This window comes from Trichomycterus rosablanca, chromosome 9 (assembly GCF_030014385.1).
Source record: "Trichomycterus rosablanca isolate fTriRos1 chromosome 9, fTriRos1.hap1, whole genome shotgun sequence".
NCBI classification, from domain to species: domain Eukaryota; kingdom Metazoa; phylum Chordata; class Actinopteri; order Siluriformes; family Trichomycteridae; genus Trichomycterus; species Trichomycterus rosablanca.
This window is the reverse complement of record NC_085996.1, coordinates 565,129-584,171: the sequence shown is the minus strand read 5'-3', so window position 1 is coordinate 584,171 and position 19,043 is coordinate 565,129. Positions and strand designations below refer to the sequence as shown.

The 19,043-nt window shown below is 42.4% G+C and overlaps 1 protein-coding gene and 2 non-coding genes across 3 annotated transcripts; 2 read left to right on the top strand and 1 right to left on the bottom strand.

Annotated features, from left to right (window-relative positions):
- Positions 1-2,827: 2,827 nt before the first annotated feature.
- Positions 2,828-4,896, top strand: si:dkey-63b1.1 (B2 bradykinin receptor). The gene is made up of 2 exons (XM_063001519.1): positions 2,828-2,847; positions 3,792-4,896. Exons 1-2 carry the CDS (start codon positions 2,828-2,830, stop codon positions 4,894-4,896), a joined length of 1,125 nt encoding a protein of 374 aa, XP_062857589.1.
- Positions 4,897-7,070: 2,174 nt separating this feature from the next.
- trnae-uuc (transfer RNA glutamic acid (anticodon UUC)) lies at positions 7,071-7,142 on the top strand. The gene has a single exon. It is a non-coding gene; the product is annotated as a tRNA-Glu (tRNA).
- A 1,659-nt stretch (positions 7,143-8,801) lies between these two features.
- On the bottom strand, positions 8,802-8,873 carry trnae-uuc (transfer RNA glutamic acid (anticodon UUC)). Its single transcript has one exon. It is a non-coding gene; the product is annotated as a tRNA-Glu (tRNA).
- Between the last annotated feature and the right edge of the window lie 10,170 nt (positions 8,874-19,043).

Below are 19,043 nucleotides of genomic sequence, written 5' to 3'. Positions count from 1 at the left end.
AGTCACGCGCTGATCTCCACGTTCCTCCACTTCTGTACAGGCACCTCGGGATACTAACCAGGGTCCTTACACAGCCTCGAAGACCCTGCCCACTTTTTAGTCCCGTCTTTTCCCACCCAGCAGACTAGTGGCCGATTTTGTCTGCCCTGCACCGTCTGCACTGCTGATCGTGTCCGCTAGGGGGCGCCCAGCCAACCGGTTGCAGAGCCACATTTTTAGCTGTTAGGGAATGAAGTGTGACAGTGGATTGCCAGGTGGTGTGACATCCCTTTTCTGAAGCGGGTCGAGTTCCACTCATACATGGTCAAACTGGCAGGTTCTAAAGGTTCTATATCTTTCCTTTTTCCAAGATCTTGAAGATCTCAGTTCTGCTCTAACCCTGCCCTGTCCACTTTCTCCACTGTGGCTGCTTTTGTGTCTTTAATTTGTGTATGTCATGGTGCGTAGATTCATCTCGTCCTTCAAAGAAAGAGGCAGAATAGATGTTGCACAGACCTGAAGCAACAAGCAGGGGGCGCCAGAAAGCACAAGGGAATTGGGTCTATCCGAAAGCTTTGAGGAAGACCTCATGGGACTGGGTTCAGTCCTGAGCCTTGTTTACTGCTTGAGTTTGAGAGGAAAACTTCATGTCCTCGGTTCTCCTGGAGATTAATGACTGAGATAAACATCAACATCTGATGGAAATAAACAGACTGAAGGACTCGGCCCCCGACATGATCTCGCTTCAACACGTTTTTATTTAAAGAGTAAATATTGTGGTGAGATGGTGATGATCAGAAGGTCCAGGAGATCTCAGCGACTCTCCACACATTCCTGCAGGGTGAGTGTGGAGAGAACGTCTCCAGAACGCCTCCAGAACTCCTCCATGAGCTCTAAATCAGGCGTGTTCCAGGAACGCAGGCAGCCTGATAAGAAACAGATCGACGCTGTGATACACTCAACAGAGCCAAAAGTATGTGTACGCCTAAACACGCTCGCTGGTTTTGGAACCGGAACTCAGGAACACTGTCAACCCTACTGACCGTCTTCGGGATGAAGCGGAACGTCCATTGTGAGCCACTGCTTCTCCTTCCAAAATCCTGGAGATATGGCACCTCCTCATTAAAGATGAATGTTTTTTGGATTGAGATGAACATGAACATGTTTAGGCGTCTCCGACGAGAGGCGACACAAATTTCCACATGACACCAAGACACAAGAGAGAGAACATGCCAAACTCTCTGGCAGAACCAGGATCTCGGGGTCTGGATGGTGCCCTGTGTGTTATCAGGTGTTTCTGCTTCCTGGGTGATTGGATGATGTTTCAGGTGATGATCTGGTTCTCCGGGTTCTCCGCTCACACCGCTTCTTTATCCGGATGCTGATTGGATATCCGTGGGATGTCTGGAGCCGGAGGGCAAATGAAAATCTGATTACACAAACACAGAACACTTTGTTTCAGCCAATCAGCTCGCAGCTTTTTATCTGTCGTCTGGGGAGCGATGGCAGGCGGCGGATTTATCGCCGAGTGTGTTCCTATATTAACGTTTCTACCCTGGAACTGTTCGGACATGCATCATAATAACAGCAGCGGGGCCCCCGCGGACCTGGGTTTGAATCTCAACCTCAGGTCACTCCTCATAAAGACATGCAAGAGGTGGATTGGCTGCACCAAGTTGTAAATAAGTGAAAATGTGTGTGCACTGGACCCATCAGGACCCAGACCAGAATGGCACGGTAAGTACAAATGAAATGAAATACACGGAACTTTTACTATAGGAGGGTCATCATATCAATTCAACAAACTATTATATAGTCAGAAGTATGTGGACACCTGAACATGAGCTTGTTGGACTGTAACAGTTTTGAAGTGTGTATGTGGGAACTTCTGCTCATTTCATTAATAGAGCGTTTAAATTTACAGCATTTAGCAAACGCTTTTATCCAAAGCAACTGATACAGTTTAAGCTATTGAGGGTTAGGAGACTTGAACCAGCAACCTTCTGATTACTAGTCCAGCACCTTAACCACTGAGCTATCTCAACCAAACGGCAGGAGTCACAACAGAGGAAATGTTGTCGACCTTCCCTCCCTCAGACACGCCCATTCCATCTGTTGAGCGCCTGGATGGTCCGGTAGCCTCGAAGAGTCTTACTAGTAATCAGTAATTAGAAGGAGTGTCCACATACTTTTGGTCCTGTAGGTTTCAAATCAGAATAAAGTGTGTGGGTTTCAGAAAGGGAAAAATGGTGCTACCAGTCGGTCGGGCATCTACATACACGACTGACTGCGTCCACTGTCAGTGGACACAGGTGCTACAGGTGACGGCTGAGGGTTACACCACCCAGAGAGCTGCCCGACTGTGATGGTGCAGCATCCTGTGCAGTGGGTTCGATCCTTGTGCTCAGTCTCTGTCTCTGAGGAGTTGGGGATGTTTCTCCTGTCCTGGTTCGGCTTTCCTCCAGGTACTCTGGTTTCCTCTCACCTCTCATAAGTTCTTTATTAAAAATAAATGAATACATAAATCAATGATTAGCTGACTGACTGAATGAATGAGTAAAGTAATTATTTAATAACTAAATAAACAAATTAATTAATTAACTAATACATTAGCAGATAAATGAATGAATCTTGTGTTGTTTATGTCTGTTGAACTTCCTGAATTCCTCTCGTCTGTGTCGTTCTTAGTAAAATTTTCCTACCAGTGAAGAGTAACAGTAATAATATTACTCACTGTGTGTGTGTGTGTGTGTGTGTGTAAAAGAGAGAAAGTGTGTGTGTGTGTGTGTGTGTGTGTGTGAGAGTGACGTCGGCTCTGTATCTGATATAAAGCTGAAGATGAGTAGAGATGAGAGGTTATGAGTCGAGGTGAGAGGAGGTCTTCAGTAACAGTCTGGACCGGTGCTGGTTCCTCTGCTTCTGGTTCCTCTGGTTCCTCTGGTTCTGGTTCCTCTGCTTCTGGTTCCTCTGGTTCTGCTCAGTCTGGAGTTTTTGGGTTGATGTGAGGTGGGTCCACAGGTAAGGACGGAGCTCTTTATGGTGTAGAATTGAGTAAGTCCAGGGAACTTTAATTCTAAAATCTGTGTGTTTCAGTGAAACTTTTTCAGAAATCTGGAGGAGGAATTAATAATGAATAAAAATGATGCGTTATTATAAATTAATCAATTATTATTTGAATTAAAGCGTTGTTTTAGTTTGTACTGACGACGAGCAGATAATAATAATATAGTTATAATAAAATATGCAGTAAAATTGTTTACAAACCTGAGCTTGAAACACTGAAGCTTTAACTTTAAAAGTTAAAAAATACAGTAATAAATAATAAATGAATAAATCTTACAGTATTTCAGATTTTGGGTACCTATTATTATTATTATTATATTATAATTATTACTATTATTATTATTATATTACTATTATTATTATTATTATATTATAATTATTACTATTATTATTATTATTATTATTATATTATAATTATTACTATTATTATTATTATTACTATTATTATTATTATTATTATATTACTATTATTATTATTATTATTATTATATTATAATTATGACTATTATTATTATTATTACTATTATTATTATTATTATGGGAATTATGGGTAACCTGTCACTTTCTGTCCTGTTATGAATGAAACCAACAGCACCTTCAGATCCTGATAAATAAATAAACTTTATCATGTGCGGCTTTAATTTATTTTATTTTGATTAAACTACAGAAATTCGACATAATAAATGAATAATTAAAAAAGTGTAAAAGTAAAATAAAAACCTAAAACTTTTATTGGTTGTATTCTTTAGTCGTACGATGGAGCTGAACTCGTCGTACGAGCTTTCGGACTTCGATCTGGGTAACTGCAGCTACACGGAGGCGTGGGTTTGGGTCGCGTCCCTCCAGCCGGTGTGGTTGTGGCTGATCAGCGTCTCTGGGCTGCTGGGTAACGGCCTGGTGCTCTGCGTCTTCTGCCTGCAGAGGAAGTCCGGCTCGGTGGCCGACGTGTACCTGGGCAGCCTGGCGCTGGCCGACCTGGTGATGGTGCTGTGCCTGCCGTTCTGGGCGGTGACGGTCGCCCGGGGTTACCGCTGGAGCTTCGGCCGGCCGGCGTGTAAGCTGATCAACACGGCCATCTCCATGAACTACTTCTGCAGCGTCCTCTTCCTGCTGCTGGTCAGCGTGGATCGGTACCTAGCGCTCGCCCGGCCGCTGAGTCGTAGCCGTCTGAGGCGCGCGTCCTGGGCTAGACGGATCTGCGCCGGCGTCTGGGCGCTCGGCTTTTTGCTCAGCGTTCCGTCCCTGCTGTTCCGCGACGTGCGCTACGTTCCTGGACTGGACGTCAACGCTTGCTACCTGAGCTACCCTCATCCCAGCTGGGTGCTCCAGAGGAACCTGAGCAGCAACGTGATTGGATTCGCCATCCCGCTACCCATAATCCTGTTCTGCACGCATCACATGGTGCGAGCGCTTAAAGACGGCGGGTTAGCGCTCGTCCCCGGGGCGCGGAAGGAAAGAAGAGCTACTCGCCTGGTGCTAACCGTGCTGGCGGTGTTCCTGCTCTGCTGGACGCCGTATCAGGTGGTGCGCTTCCTGGACACGCTGGACTATCTGGGCATGACCCCCGGCGGGTGCTTATTCGGACACGCCCTGGACATTAGCACGCAGCTGGCCACCTACTTAGCGTACGCTAACAGCTCCATTAACCCGTTTCTGTACGTCGTGGTCGGGAAGCACTTCAGGAGACGAGCTAAAGAGGTGTTCAGGAGACTCGCCAACCGTGGTCGCAAGGACGCCGCCGCTAATGTCACGCTGGCCAGCAGGTGCAGCGAAAGCTGCAAAGACTCATGGGTAATCGACAGAAACCCGGCGGCTAAACAGATTTTACCGGCGCAACTGAGCGGCTACCGTTAATCAGCTGCGGTCTCTCACAGAGAGCCGCACAGCGTACAGAGTCACACTCCACCGCTTCTGCAGGAGCCTCAGCAAGACAGCAGGAGGCGCTGCTGCACCGGCAATGAGGACAATCTGACCCCTCCTCCCTCAGACACGCCCGACTGTGTCTGTGAAGCGCCCGGCCAGGCCGGTAGCACCGCTGAGACTCAAACTCACAACCTCTACCTGATTGTTTTATATTTATATTGATCTGAAACCAGGAGCAGCGTAAACTGGTTAATGCTGCCCAGTACTGATTTATTACTGGTTTAAACTGGTTAATGCTGCCCAGTACTGATGATTTATTACTGGTTTAAACCAGTCAGTGATGGTTTCTGCTGTGTAGTACTGATTTATTACTGGTTTAAACTGGTTATTGCTGCCCAGTACTGATTTATTACTGGTTTAAACCAGTCAGTGATGGTTTCTGCTGTGTAGTACTGATTTATTACTGGTTTAAACTGGTTAATGCTGCCCAGTACTGATTTATTACTGGTTTAAACCAGTCAGTGCTGGTTTCTGCTGTGTAGTACTGATTTATTACTGGTTTAAACTGGTTAATGCTGGTTTTTGCTGTGTAGTACTGATTTATTACTGGTTTAAACTGGTTAATGCTGGTTTTTGCTGTGTAGTACTGATTTATTACTAGTTTAAACCAGTCAGTGCTGGTTTCTGCTGTGTAGTACTGATTTATTACTGGTTTAAACTGGTTAATGCTGTGTAGTACTGATGTATTACTGATTTATTACTGGTTTAAACTGGTTAATGCTGTGTAGTACTGATTTATTACTGGTTTAAACTGGTTAATGCTGTGTAGTAGCTGTGTAGTACTGATTTATTACTGGTTTAAACTGGTTTCTGCTGTGTAGTACTGATTTATTACTGGTTTAAACTGGTTAATGCTGTGTAGTACTGATTTATTACTGGTTTAAACTGGTTAATGCTGTGTAGTAGCTGTGTAGTACTGATTTATTACTGGTTTAAACTGGTTAATGCTGTGTAGTACTGATGTATTACTGGTTTAAACTGGTTAATGCTGTGTTGTACTGATTTATTACTGGTTTAAACTGGTTAATGCTGTGTTGTACTGATTTATTACTGGTTTAAACTGGTTAATGCTGTGTAGTAGCTGTGTAGTACTGATTTATTACTGGTTTAAACTGGTTAATGCTGTGTAGTACTGATTTATTACTGGTTTAAACTGGTTAATGCTATGTAGTACTGATTTATTACTTGTTTAAACTGGTTAATGCTGTACTGATTTATTACTGGTTTAAACTGGTTAGTGCTGGTTTGTGCTGTGTAGCTAGTTAAGCAGGTCCAGTTAAAGCTGACTAGTGTCTGTTGTGTTTTGAACACCAGTAAACAATCAGTATTTGGTGGCAGAAACCAGTTTGGACCAGTATTGAGCTCATGTGCTCTGTGCTAATATGTTTTAGGAGGGATATTTATGAACAATCACCTAATGCTAGCAAAATGACAAATATAAACTTATGCTAATGGATTTATTCATGCTGGCTAACTGAAGTTACAGATTAAGTTTAAGTGATTTTGTACATGTAAGATTTTATTTTATTTAAGAAAAAGGTGTAAAATCACAAAAATAAAGTAATAAAACGGATCACATTTATTCATCTGTGCTTGTGCTACTACATAAATAAACATTCAGTAAATGCTAACAGACAAGCTAATGCTATAACTGGATGGTTAACATGGTTAGCCTCTTTTCCGCGCAGTAAAAGCTAGAAGCGGATCTCCATCCATGTGGTAAAACACAATAGAATTAATTAGAACCGTAATTTTATTCTTCTGCCTCACTGACGAGTTCTCGAGCGTCTGGAACCCGCAGAGATGAAATTATGATGCTAACTGAAGTCAGACCATCGGCAGCTCGGCATCCGCCTGTAATGAGCGGAACGGTACAATCACTGACTGATAAAGATGATAACACTGAGATTCTCATTATTATAACGGCAGCTGCTGCATGTCTGAGGGATTTATATTCAATTATTATATTAAAATGAATGTGTTCAAAGCAGGAAAATGATTACAAGTGAAGATCTGAGCACGCTTATCTGTACTAGCACTGTGTAGAGTGTTTATACATCCAGTTTTAGGTCGGACAGTCCAGTTTATCATTCTCCTGTCCGAGCTCCCATATGGTCTAGCGGTTAGGATTCCTGGTTTTCACCCAGGCGGCCCGGGTTCGACTCCCGGTATGGGAACGTGTCATTATGCTCAAATACATCACCAGCTTTTCATTCTTATCTACTATTTCATTCAGATCAGGGTCGCAGTGCGTCCGAACTCACTCATCTCACGCACACACACACACACACACACACACACACACACATTAATTCGCTTAAATACACGTAGAAACAACGAAAGCAGCCAATCCAACCGGCAGCAGGTGTGTGAAATCAATGATATAAATAAATCTAATGCTGCTAACTCGGTGGCAACAGTTTAGGGAAGAGCCCGTCCTGCCCCTGAGTCTGTATACAAAGCGAAAATAAAGTCCATAAAAATTAAATTCTATAAATAGTTACATACTGCCCCCTTCTGGACAAAACCCGTCACTGCACTTCAGTAAACTAAACCTGCTTCTACTGTACATTCTGATTATTTGAACATTTACAAAGACTTTAAATATATAAATACAGATATATATGTATTATAATATATATATTTTAATATAAATTATTATTTCTGGTATTAAATCTGATCATTAAACCTTTTTACTTTGCTTGTAATATTGTCTTCTTCATCAACATTTCTTAGAATTTGTTAAAAGAAACGACTCGTATTTGATTGAGGTCTGATGTTCCTCCTTTTTGGGGTCAGCAGTATGTAGTGCACTTATTCAGTGTATGTGGTTTGGGACACAGCTAAAATGGTGAATGTTGTGGTCGATGTTTTGGCTTGGCAGCGTCGCGTCTTCTAAATGTGAGTCCGACTCAAACTCTCCTATTTCCTCACATCATCAGATTTATAATCTTGTTTACTTTTTTTATTTAATAGATTTGAGAATGTGGTGAAGTTTCTAAACCTGTTGAGCAGAAAATATTGAACTTGTTCATATTATTATTTTTGAACGAGCGCTTTGTGTTTATAGTTGTGTGAGTTGCGCCCTCTAGTGGCCGGTCAGATCTGTACAGCTGCTGCAGGATTTATCAGTGCTGTTACAGAAACCTGTTATAGTAAAAAAGATTTATTTAAAATGTATTTACTGATTAATTATTTAAAAAAACAATAAAATGAGATTTTTACGATTATTAAAATACCTGCGCAAAAATACACAAATACATTGTGTATAATAATAATAAAAATAATAACCCAAAAGCTTGAAAACCCAAAAGCTTAATAATCAAATTTAATACCAGAAAATAATAACGTTTATATTGAAATATATATTATAATAAATATATATTTATATTATTTAAAGTCTTTGTAAATGTTCTAAATGATCAGAATATTAAAGCAGGTTTAGTTTACTGAAGTGCAGTGACTGGTTTCGTCCAGGAGGAGGCGGTATGTAACTATTTGTAGAATTTTATTTTTTAGAATTTATTTTCGCTTTGTATACAGACTCAGGGGCAGGACGGGCTCTTCCCTAAACTGTTGCCACCGAGTTAGCAGCATTAGATTTATTTATATCATAAAATATATCATTTTTTTACACACCTGCTGCAGGTGGATTGGCTGCTTCGTTGTTTCTACGTGTATTTAAGCGAGTGAATGTGTGTGTGTGTGTGTGTGTGATTGATTCCTGCCCTGTATTATGTGTTTCCTATGTAAATTTTGACGCACTGCGACCCTGATCTGAATGAAATAGTAGATAAGAATGAAAAGCTGGTGATGTAGTTAAGCATAATGACACGTTCCCATAACGGGAGTCGAACCCGGGCCGCCTGGGTGAAAACCAGGAATCCTAACCGCTAGACCATATGGGAGCTCTGAGAGATGCTGTACTTGCTGGAGTGTTTCAACATTTCAATTCGTCAAACGTTTTATTTATAGCTGTTTTTATTCAGCAGGTGGTGGAGTGATCCTCCCAAACCTGGTCAGACTGGTCTGGTTAGATGGTTTCAGGTGGGTTTTGGATGCTGGTCAGACTGGTATTAACTGCTCGAGCTGACATGAACTGGTCAGGATGTGCTGGTTAGATGGTCTTGAATGGGCATAGAATGCTGGTCAGGCTAATAATAGTTGGTTAGGCTGGCCTTCTTAGGTGGTTTCTGATGTTTCATGATGTTTCCTGGTGTTTGAACAGCAGGTATTTAATCAGCACTGTTTCAAAACACACCATCGTTAAACCAAATGGTTTTCTTTGATTCAGAGCTTCACACTTGAGTTCCTTCCATCAATACTTCTAATCTGTGGCCCCTGTAAGGAATGTGGCCCCTGACTGCAGTCCTTGTAGCCCTGCACCATTACAGAATAATGCTTTACACCAAGGTGGATGAAGAACCGGAGAAGAACCCCTGAAACCTCCCTCACACACACACAAGCTTCCGTGTGCATCCACTCTGAGAGAAGATAACAGACGGACCTGATCTATGTTAATCTGATTCTCATCTCAGACTGAGTGCACTGAAGCTTTTATACTCCATCATCTTCATCGTGGTTTCTTCTAAACAGTTCCTGCTCTTCCTCACCTCACACCTGCCTGATATCTTAAACTCGCTTACGGGAAATCTGAACCATGATGCTGTTAAACCACTGCCTCAGATCGGCTGGTAATTGTGTATTGAGTAATTACAACAGGAGGACTAAAACCTTCCAGATCAATTCACCTGATGGAACGGAACCGTGTTGCAGCCGTCGTAACAGTTCAGACCAGACCCGCATTTACATTCTGCTGTTGTGATAATAAAGGACAATGTGACGAAAATCAGATTGTTTTGTTTTGAGAAGTTAAAACTTGATCAATGTTTAGTGCTGTCCCAATATTTATGGTACGGTCAGGGCATGTGTGAGCAGCAGGGGGCGACATTCTGCCACTTAAACTGAGTAGAACCGATGGAACAAAGTGTTTGGAAATTCTATACAACAGTCAGACACAACTTCTATTTATTTGTATTTTTATAAAGAGGGAATTATGTTTAGGATGAATTATGTAAAATTTAACACATAAATCTGATCTCAGTCCTTTTTCACTGTACTGATTTCTCCCAGTTTAATGAAACCACTTTAGAAGGTCTTCATAACATCAAGAAACATCACATAACATAGAAACATCAATGAAGAATCATTCTGGTTCTAGATCAATTTCCAGCATCGATCTGTGGTTACTGTTGATTGTCCAAGTGAGTCAACATTACATAAATAATTATAATAAAATAAAACATTCAGTCGTAACGAATTAAGATCTATTTGGGATTGATGCTCAAAAACGGGACTAAAAACATTTATATACAGTCGAATCCGGTTAATTGGACCAGCCGCTTATTCGGATCGAATCCTAAAGTACCGAAACAAATCCTATTATGTACGTGTAATGTTATTCGCTTATTTGGACCAAAATTCCGTTTAATCGGACCAAAGAACGTGAGAGCGAATAAGAAAAAGAAGCCACAAGTCGCCACTTAGAGCGGATGCAAAGCGGGTCAGCGAGATATGGGAGGATTCCTGGGCTCCCCGGGAGAATTTATGCTTTTATCAAAGGTCAGGAAATCCCAAAAGTTGTGTTGACGAGAGCAAAACCAGCGGGAGGTGAACACGCCCATCACTTTCTTTCCCACAACCAAGCACCCAGTAGCCAGCAGCGTGGTTATCGGATCCATCTGCAGCTCCGCTTTTCGGCGAAATGAAGTCAAGCGTAAACAAGAGTGTCCGGCAACACGTGCGAGGAATTCCCTCCCGTCAATCACGATTAAAGTCTACACGAGAAAGCTATCATTCCACCACCATTTTGCTTCAAGAAAGTCAAAGTTTATCTCTGTTGGATGGTTTTAGAGCCCAAACTTTGAATGACGAGCATTTTGTCTCCCTCCTCCATATCTTATTGACCCCGAAACACCAAGGTTTCATCAGAACGCTTTAGTCAGTGAACTGTGCGTGTCTTGTCTCCCCTGCCAGAATGCCACGGCGGGACTTGACGTTAGATGTTTGTGGTGATTTTGTTCAAGTGCAGTCCGTCAAGAGAACGCGTCAGATCACACTGGATAGGTTCTTCAAACGTTGACTGGAATTTAGTAAGAACTTTATTTTTTGTATTATGCTTCGCATGCTGAGTACCTACACATTGTGTTGTAGATCGTTTCGAAAAACTTGTTTGCAAATTTATTTTTCAATGAACAAAGTTCGTAAGCAACAGTAGTTCTTGTTTGTACGTTCGCTATACGTGTATATCGCACAATAAAGGTTTAATAAACATTTAATATGTTACATCAATTATAGCACGTCCCGTCTTGTAACATAGGGCATGTTCGTGTAATCGGACCAGCCGGTTATTAGGACCAAAACGATCGCGTCCCGATGTGGTCCGATTAACCGGATTCGACTGTATATTCTCTTCGAGAATAGAACGACTGTATTATGCTTTTTAAAACTTAATATTCACATTTTTGTCTTACTTTTGGGAATCTAATTCACGTAAATACAATAATTAGAACTAAGCCTCAGGGTGTGAACATTTGCAGCACTTGAACTCTGCATTACGGGGTGCGTTCACACACGCACACTGTTAGCATAGCAACACCAGATAACACTACAGGTTAAATCAGGCTAGCGATGTTAGCTAGCCAATTAGTGTCGATTTAATAGATTATAAGATAAAACATTAAATATTGCTTTGTTCTGCTGTTTTTTTTTAATTAAAACCTGTTATCAGAGATTACAGATCACTGCCTCATGTTTTTATTTGCATTTTATAAATCTGTAAATGTGGCAAATTGTGTCGTCTATAGTCAACTCAGTTTTATTAGCACTATTTCTAGTTTGCACTTTGAATCTACTCAATACTTTTGTATCGATTGAAATTGATGATATAAATACATTGTTTTAAAGTGTAATTGTTCACTTTTGAATCAAAATGAGTATTGCGTGTAATCTGTTGCCTCAGTTTTATTAAGCAGATACAGCGGTACCCTGAAACTCAACGTCAGTCGGTTGTAGGACTGGTGTTGAGTTTAAAGGACGTTGAGTTTCGAGGTATTTTTTCCCATAAGGATGTTTGTGAAACCTGTTAATGCGTCCATGGTCCCGTGGAGCTGCAGATATTTTAGTCTCATGTAAATTAATGAGGTTGTTTTTGACACTTAAACACTGAAAATAACACAAATATAATATAAACACACTGACAGAGAAGCTGATTCAGATTCTCAGCATTTCTCAGAAGCTGGAGCTGTAACACAAGTTTAAAAGTGAAACAGGGAGGAGAATCGTGTGGAGCTGTAACCCTGGATCTGTAGGAGATTCCACACTGATGCAGATTCAGATCAGATTCACACGCTGATGATGTTTTACCGCACCGCTCAAGCTGAACAAAGTGACTGTTTATTGTTCATTCGAAATTAAATAAATACATTTTTAAAAAACCCAAATTGAACACGACGAGTTTAAGGGAACAAATTTCTCGACGAAGGGCGTGAGTTTAGGGGCCGTTGAGTTACAAGGTACCGCTGTATAGGGTGATATTTTTTACAGTGTACCCGCTGTCCCAACATTTTTAGAATTGGATGTGTAATAGAAATGTGCACGGTCAAAGAATTAAAACGTAATTTGTTCACATTTGCATGAAATATCCGACTGAGGAGTAAATCTGGAACGTTGAGGGGTGAACCAGGAGAACTTAGTTTTTTTTTCTGGCTCCACCAGGAGCTTCTTAAGATCGAGTTTGGAATAATCAGTGAAATGAAGATGTTGAGTAAATATGGCCGGATTTGTGGACGGTGCTAGAAGGTCAGATGGTAACAGAAGACGTTTATCTAAATAAATCTTTCCAAATATATCGCTGTAACCTTGGTGGTTGTGTTGATGGATGAAGACGTGATACGTGATCAGGTCTGATGTGTAGAAGTTCTGACCTGAAACGACTTCAGAGGGAAAATAGAGCCAAACAGGTTTAATCACACCGATCCATCCACCGAATGAAATACTGAAGCGTTACGAACATCTTTAGAGCGGATTAGATCTTCACACCCACATTTAACTACTTTCATTATTATGTATTAACAGTAAAAGCTGCATGAATTCATTTTTTATAAAACTACAAACCCCATTTTCCAATGTTTTACTGATCAGCATCATTCTAGTATGTAAATAGAAACAGGGTTAGAATTTGACGCTGGTACAGACTCCAAAAAAGTTGGGACGGAGGCAGAATAAGAGTGAAAAGTTGATGGAATGTTTGAAAGGTTCCACAGTGAGCAGGTGAGGGAATCATGATCGGGTATAAAAGGATCCACCTGGATCAGGATCAGCCTGTACGAGCAATAATGGGGCGTGGCTCACCACTGTGTTCCAAACTTCAGAAGAGAATCATCGATCAGTTCAAATTTGCAAGTAATTTAGGTATTTTACCATCTACTGTACATAATATTGTAGAAAGATTCAGGGAATCCGGAGTAACTGCACTGTTAAATGTGTGTGACTAGGTCCTCAGAGGACATTGAATGAGAAACCGTCCTGCTACTGTGATAAATACAGCCACATGGGGTTGGAAGTACTTTGAAAAACCGTTGTTACGTAACACAGGCCGCCGCTGCATCAAGAAATACAACCTGAAACTCTATTACACACAGAGACATCAGAGCAAAAGTCTGGGGACACACCACATCAACCGAGAAACTAAATCTGGACGTTTCAACCAGACACCCACCAGAACTCAATCCTGGTTTCTTCTGGTTCCTGGTGAAGATGCTGCACGATCCAGTTTAATCTCCTGACTGGAACGTAATCAGAATTCTGAGAAGGACTCGAGAGTCCAGCAGAAGAACCCTGGAATCACAGTGAGGTGAGCTGAAGGATGGATGAAACCAGGCGACGTGTCTCCAGCATGAGCTCCTCCTCTTTCTCGCTCTGGCGTGGTTGTTGGCTGAGAAATGACCGCGCCACGGTTTCATCGCCAACCAGTGTTGCCATGGCAACCCCGCTGCGCCACTCATGTTGGTCCACCGTGCTCAAGGATTCAGTGTGTGTGTGTGTGTGTGTGTGTGTGTGTGTGTGTGTGTGTGTGTGTGTGTGCTTCTGTTTAATCTGAAGAGGTTGATGTAGGAGCAGGACAGTTTGTACCGCATCATGGGAGGTGTGTGTGTGTGTGTGTGTGTGTGCACATGCTCAGGGCATCATGGGAAATTCTGACCATCAGCTGATGCCACTCCATATAATAACAAACAAATAATAATCAGGGCCTAGCGGTTGAGATACTGGACTAGTAATCGGAAGGTCGCTGGTTCAAGCCCCACCACTGCCAGGTTGCTGCTGTTGGGCCCTTGAGCAAGGCCCTTAACCCTCAGACTGTATACTGTAAGTCGCTTTAGATAAAGGCGTCTGCTAAATGCCGAAAATGTAAATGAATCAGGACGTGAACGTGACTCCAGCTCCCAATATCATATGAAATGATTGCTTCCTTCCTCTTTGTGGTAACAGTTTAGGGAAGGCCCTTTCCCATTTAAGCAAGGTCTATAAAGATATGGTTCGATCACCTTTGTGATGAATTGGAATACCGGTTGTGAGCCAGGCATTCTTCAAACCAGGCTATGAAGCCTGGCGTCGTCCTTCTGAAATAATCGTGAACTTCCCAGGGAAAGACGTCTCCTCAATGGCAGCGCGTGTCTAAAATACCAACATACACCTCCACGTCAAGGGTACCTTCACACATGTGCAGGCCACCCATGAATCTTTCACTGATAACAGTCTGTCCTTTTTACCTTTGGCGCAGAGAAATCGACTCTGACCACAGCACACGTGTCCACTGTCTCTTGGTCCATCTGAGATGAGCTCGGGCCCAGAGAACTCTGCAGCATTTCTGTGTAGAACTGATGCAGGACTGTCTCTGTGTGTAATAGAGTTTCAGGTTGCATTTGTTGATGCAGCGGCGGCCTGTGTTCAGTAACAACAGTTTTCTGAAGCACTCTAGAGCTCATGTGGCTTTATTTTTTTGCAGTATCATGACGGCTTCTTGTGTACATTCAACATTCACTCGGCTTCGGCCTACACGGACTGAGATCTCTCCAGGTTCCCCGAATCCTTCTATTATATCATGCACAGTAGATGGTGAAAGTCTAAATTATTTGCAATCCACTCGCACATTTTGATCTCGACAGTAAACAGGAGCTTTATTTATTGGGACGAGGCCACAGTGAGAAGAAAAGCGCAGAGATCAACACTTTATTTATTCGATGTTTATTTTTTATAAAGGCACTCACTACATTGAAGTCATGTTTGCACAAGTTATCTGCACAAATTCAATGCACATTTTATTAGTATTTTTATTGTATTATTTTTTATTATGTGAGACGTTTAGCGTTTATAAACCGGCGGGGGGGGGGGGGGGGGCGGAGGGGGTTTATAAGCGCACGTCGTCAGAAGCACAGCGCAGTACAGTCGATACCATGAGCACAGGAGGCATGCTTTTATTTTCCACACGGCTAAAGTATCATCGTCTTTATTCTTATTTAACATCGTTCAGATCTTCTGAGCGTCTTCATCATCATTACGAACATTCACACTAAACTACGAGGGGAAGCACGTCAGTTAGCGTAGATAGCGAGGTACTGCATAGCCATGGGTCGGTTATCGGTCGTACGATATATTGGGATCGTTTCTGTTAATTCTGTGATGATGGGAATCAGGCGTGTGTAATGTCGTCACATGACCTGTTAAATGAGGAGGTCGTTAGTTTATTACCGTCTCTTCCAACATTTACGAAGGTTTGGACACAGACAGCGACAAGTCGTACGACACCGAAATTAAATAATATAAATAATAAAATAATAATATAAAGCTTCAGGCTCCACAAAGTGCATAATGAATAATGTCAGGCTATTAAATCTACAAACCTCCACTTCAGAATCAACAAAATGTCTAAATGTTATGGAACTCAAACCTGGATTCATCATTCCGGACGAACCGGAGAACCGACCATGATGAAGCTGAAGGAGCTTCCTAAAGTTCTCAAGAACAAAATGATGAAAAAGCTCCTTCAACATCACCGTCAGTACGACCGCTCCCATCATCCATTGGTAGAGACTTCATGGAACCACAAGAAAGAAACCAGCAGTTGCCGGACGACTCGAATGCAGCAGGAACAACAAATACACAGAGAACAATCAGCATTTATCTCCCTTCCTACAGCCCACCAAAACTGCTCAGGATCTCACATCCTGCTCTCGGGAAGCTTGGAAAGGAGCCAGCAATTGCAGGACGACCTGAAAGCAGCAGGAACAACTAATACACAGAGAACTTCTCCATTTCTACAGCCAACCAAAACTGATCTAGATCTCACAACCTGCTCTCAGCCATATAATCAGGAAGCTTGGAGATGAGTCAGCAGTTGCAGGACGACCCAAACGCAGCAGGAACATCAAATAGCAGGAACAACTCGAAAACCTAAATGCTGCAGGAGCAACAGTTACACAGAGAACATCTCCATTTCTACAGCCGAACCAAAACTGCTCAAGATCTCACAACCTGCTTGTCTTATGATCAAGAAGTTTAGAGAGAAACCAGCAGGTGCAGGGTGACCCGACCGCAGCAGAAAAACAGCCCATTCTTACAGCCCACCAAAACTCCTCAAGATCTCACAACCTGCTCTCAGACTCATGATCATGAACCTAAGAGAGAAATCAGCAGTTGCAGGATGACCTGAAAGCAGCAGGAGCAACAGATACACAAAGAACATCTCCGTTCCTACAGTCCACCAACCTGCTCTCAAACTCTCCATCAAAAAACTTAGAGAGAAACCAGCAGTTGCAGAACGACCCGAATGCAGCAGGAGCAACAGATACACAGAGAACAATCAGCATTTATCTCCATTCTTACTGCCGACCAAAACTGCTCAAGATCTCACAACCTGCTCTCAGATTCACAATCAAGAAGCTCAAACAGAAACCAGCAGGCGCTTGAAATAAGTTGCAGGACGACCTGAAAGCAGCAGGAGCAACAAAGACACAGAAAACACCTCTGTTCCTACAGCCGAGCAAAACTGCTCAAGATCTCACAACCTGCTCTCAGATTCACGATCTGGAAGCTCAAAAGAGCTCAAAGAGAAAGCAGCCAGAGCGCAGCAGGAACAACAGTTACACAGAAAACCTTCAGTTCAAACCTTCTTCAACCTTCGTGTTTGGAGCGTTGCTTGTGATGCGCAATCCTAAAAACGCCAAGCCTATAGTGAAGTACGGTGGTGGGAGCATCACGATACGCAGCTGCTCCTCTGCAAACACGTCATCCAAGGAAACACGACAGAAGAAACGTGACACAAGGAAACTTTATGAAGGACACGTGTATGGAGCGAAAGAATCAGGACACAAAGTGATTAAACCAGACGAGTGCAAACGTATAATGAAGTGAATATTTGTACTGGAATCAAATATTAAAAATATAAAAAAATATAAAATCAGGTTGAATTTTCTCACTTCGGTTTTAAGCCAGTTTACAAAGTGCGTCGTAGATTTCAGTCGCTAAACACCAGTTAGTTTCCTTTTACTTTATGGCTTCACTTCCGTTCCATTGTCATGAACGTGTGCAAAATAATATAGAGGATGTTTCATTTCATTTTAGGGTGTTGAAATGGGTGAGTGCTGCTGTTTGCTATGTGGTTTGGGATGCAGCATCTGGTTCGATTGGTTTGGGAAGGTGCTAGTGTGGCTTGTTTGGTTGCGTTAGGACTTTGATAATTTGTTAAACGGTAACTCACAAATTTGCTCCTATTAGCAGTAGCACGAATGCTCAGCTAATGCTAACCTGCTCTGCTAATGCTAACCAGAAGGTGCTACCTGTCGCCGCTCGTACGCTGTTATTAAATGATCTCAGATCTCGGTTGCGTTTCATGCTCGTGTCGTTGTTGTTTCCAGGACTCGAGTTAGCTTAGCTGGCTAACCGCGAGGCAGGTTAGCGACAGAATATGAATGTATAGAAACACAGCGTTGACGTAGCACCTGATTCGCTCTGACAGGTTCAGTTCAGGAGGGTTAGACGTGATGATGAAGCTTTTAAATCAGAATTCATTCCTGATTAGCGAGTTACGTGCAGCTAAAATGCAGCGTCACCGCCAACATGCTAACGAAACATGATAGTTAACTATTCACCGCTAACATAGCTTCAGACTCGAGTGGCTCAAACAGCTAAGCAAACGTTGTGGTGCGGCCGAGACGTTAGCCAGTGAGGAACCGTGTAGCGCAGTCATGTGATGTTATATATGTGTTATAGATATATACAGTATATATAATAGATCAGGCGCTTGGGTGGCGTAGAAGTAAATGACGCTAGCTCACTACCGCTGTGATCCAGGGTTCGAATCCCCAGCGGGCGTCTACATACAGACTTAAGGGCGATTGGTATCATCAGCGGTGTGTGTTACTGTATGGCGACCGGATTCACTGCTACCCTGACCAGGATGTATATACACACTATATGGGCAAAAAGTATTGGGACGCCCCTTTTGATTCATATTCATGTCTTTCAGCCACAACAGTTCCTAACAGGTGTAATAAATCAGCGATATAAAGGGAAACAGTTTAGGGAAGGCCCTTTCCCTTTAAGACCCTTCGGGACCCTGAACGAGGCCCTAAACCTTCAATTGCCTGAACTGGATAAAACATCTGATAAATGCCGCAAGTGTAAACATCAATAAATCATATAAAGGAAATAATAAACGTTAGATTGTGCAGCAACAGTTTAGGGAAGGACCTTTCCTGTTCCAGCATGAGTGAGCTCTGTACAGACATGAAGAAAAGCTCCAGCATCCTGCACAGAGCCCTGAGCTCAGCTCCACTCACCAGCTCTGGGATGAACCGGAACATCGACTGATCGATCAGCGCCCAGCCGTACATCGGGCACAAATTCCCACACACAGAGGCACTACATTCAAAGTCATGTGAGAAGCTTCACAGATCACGCAGAGGTTCGTTTTTGAAACCGGACGTCCGACGAGCTCGGGGTCAGGCGTCCGAATACTT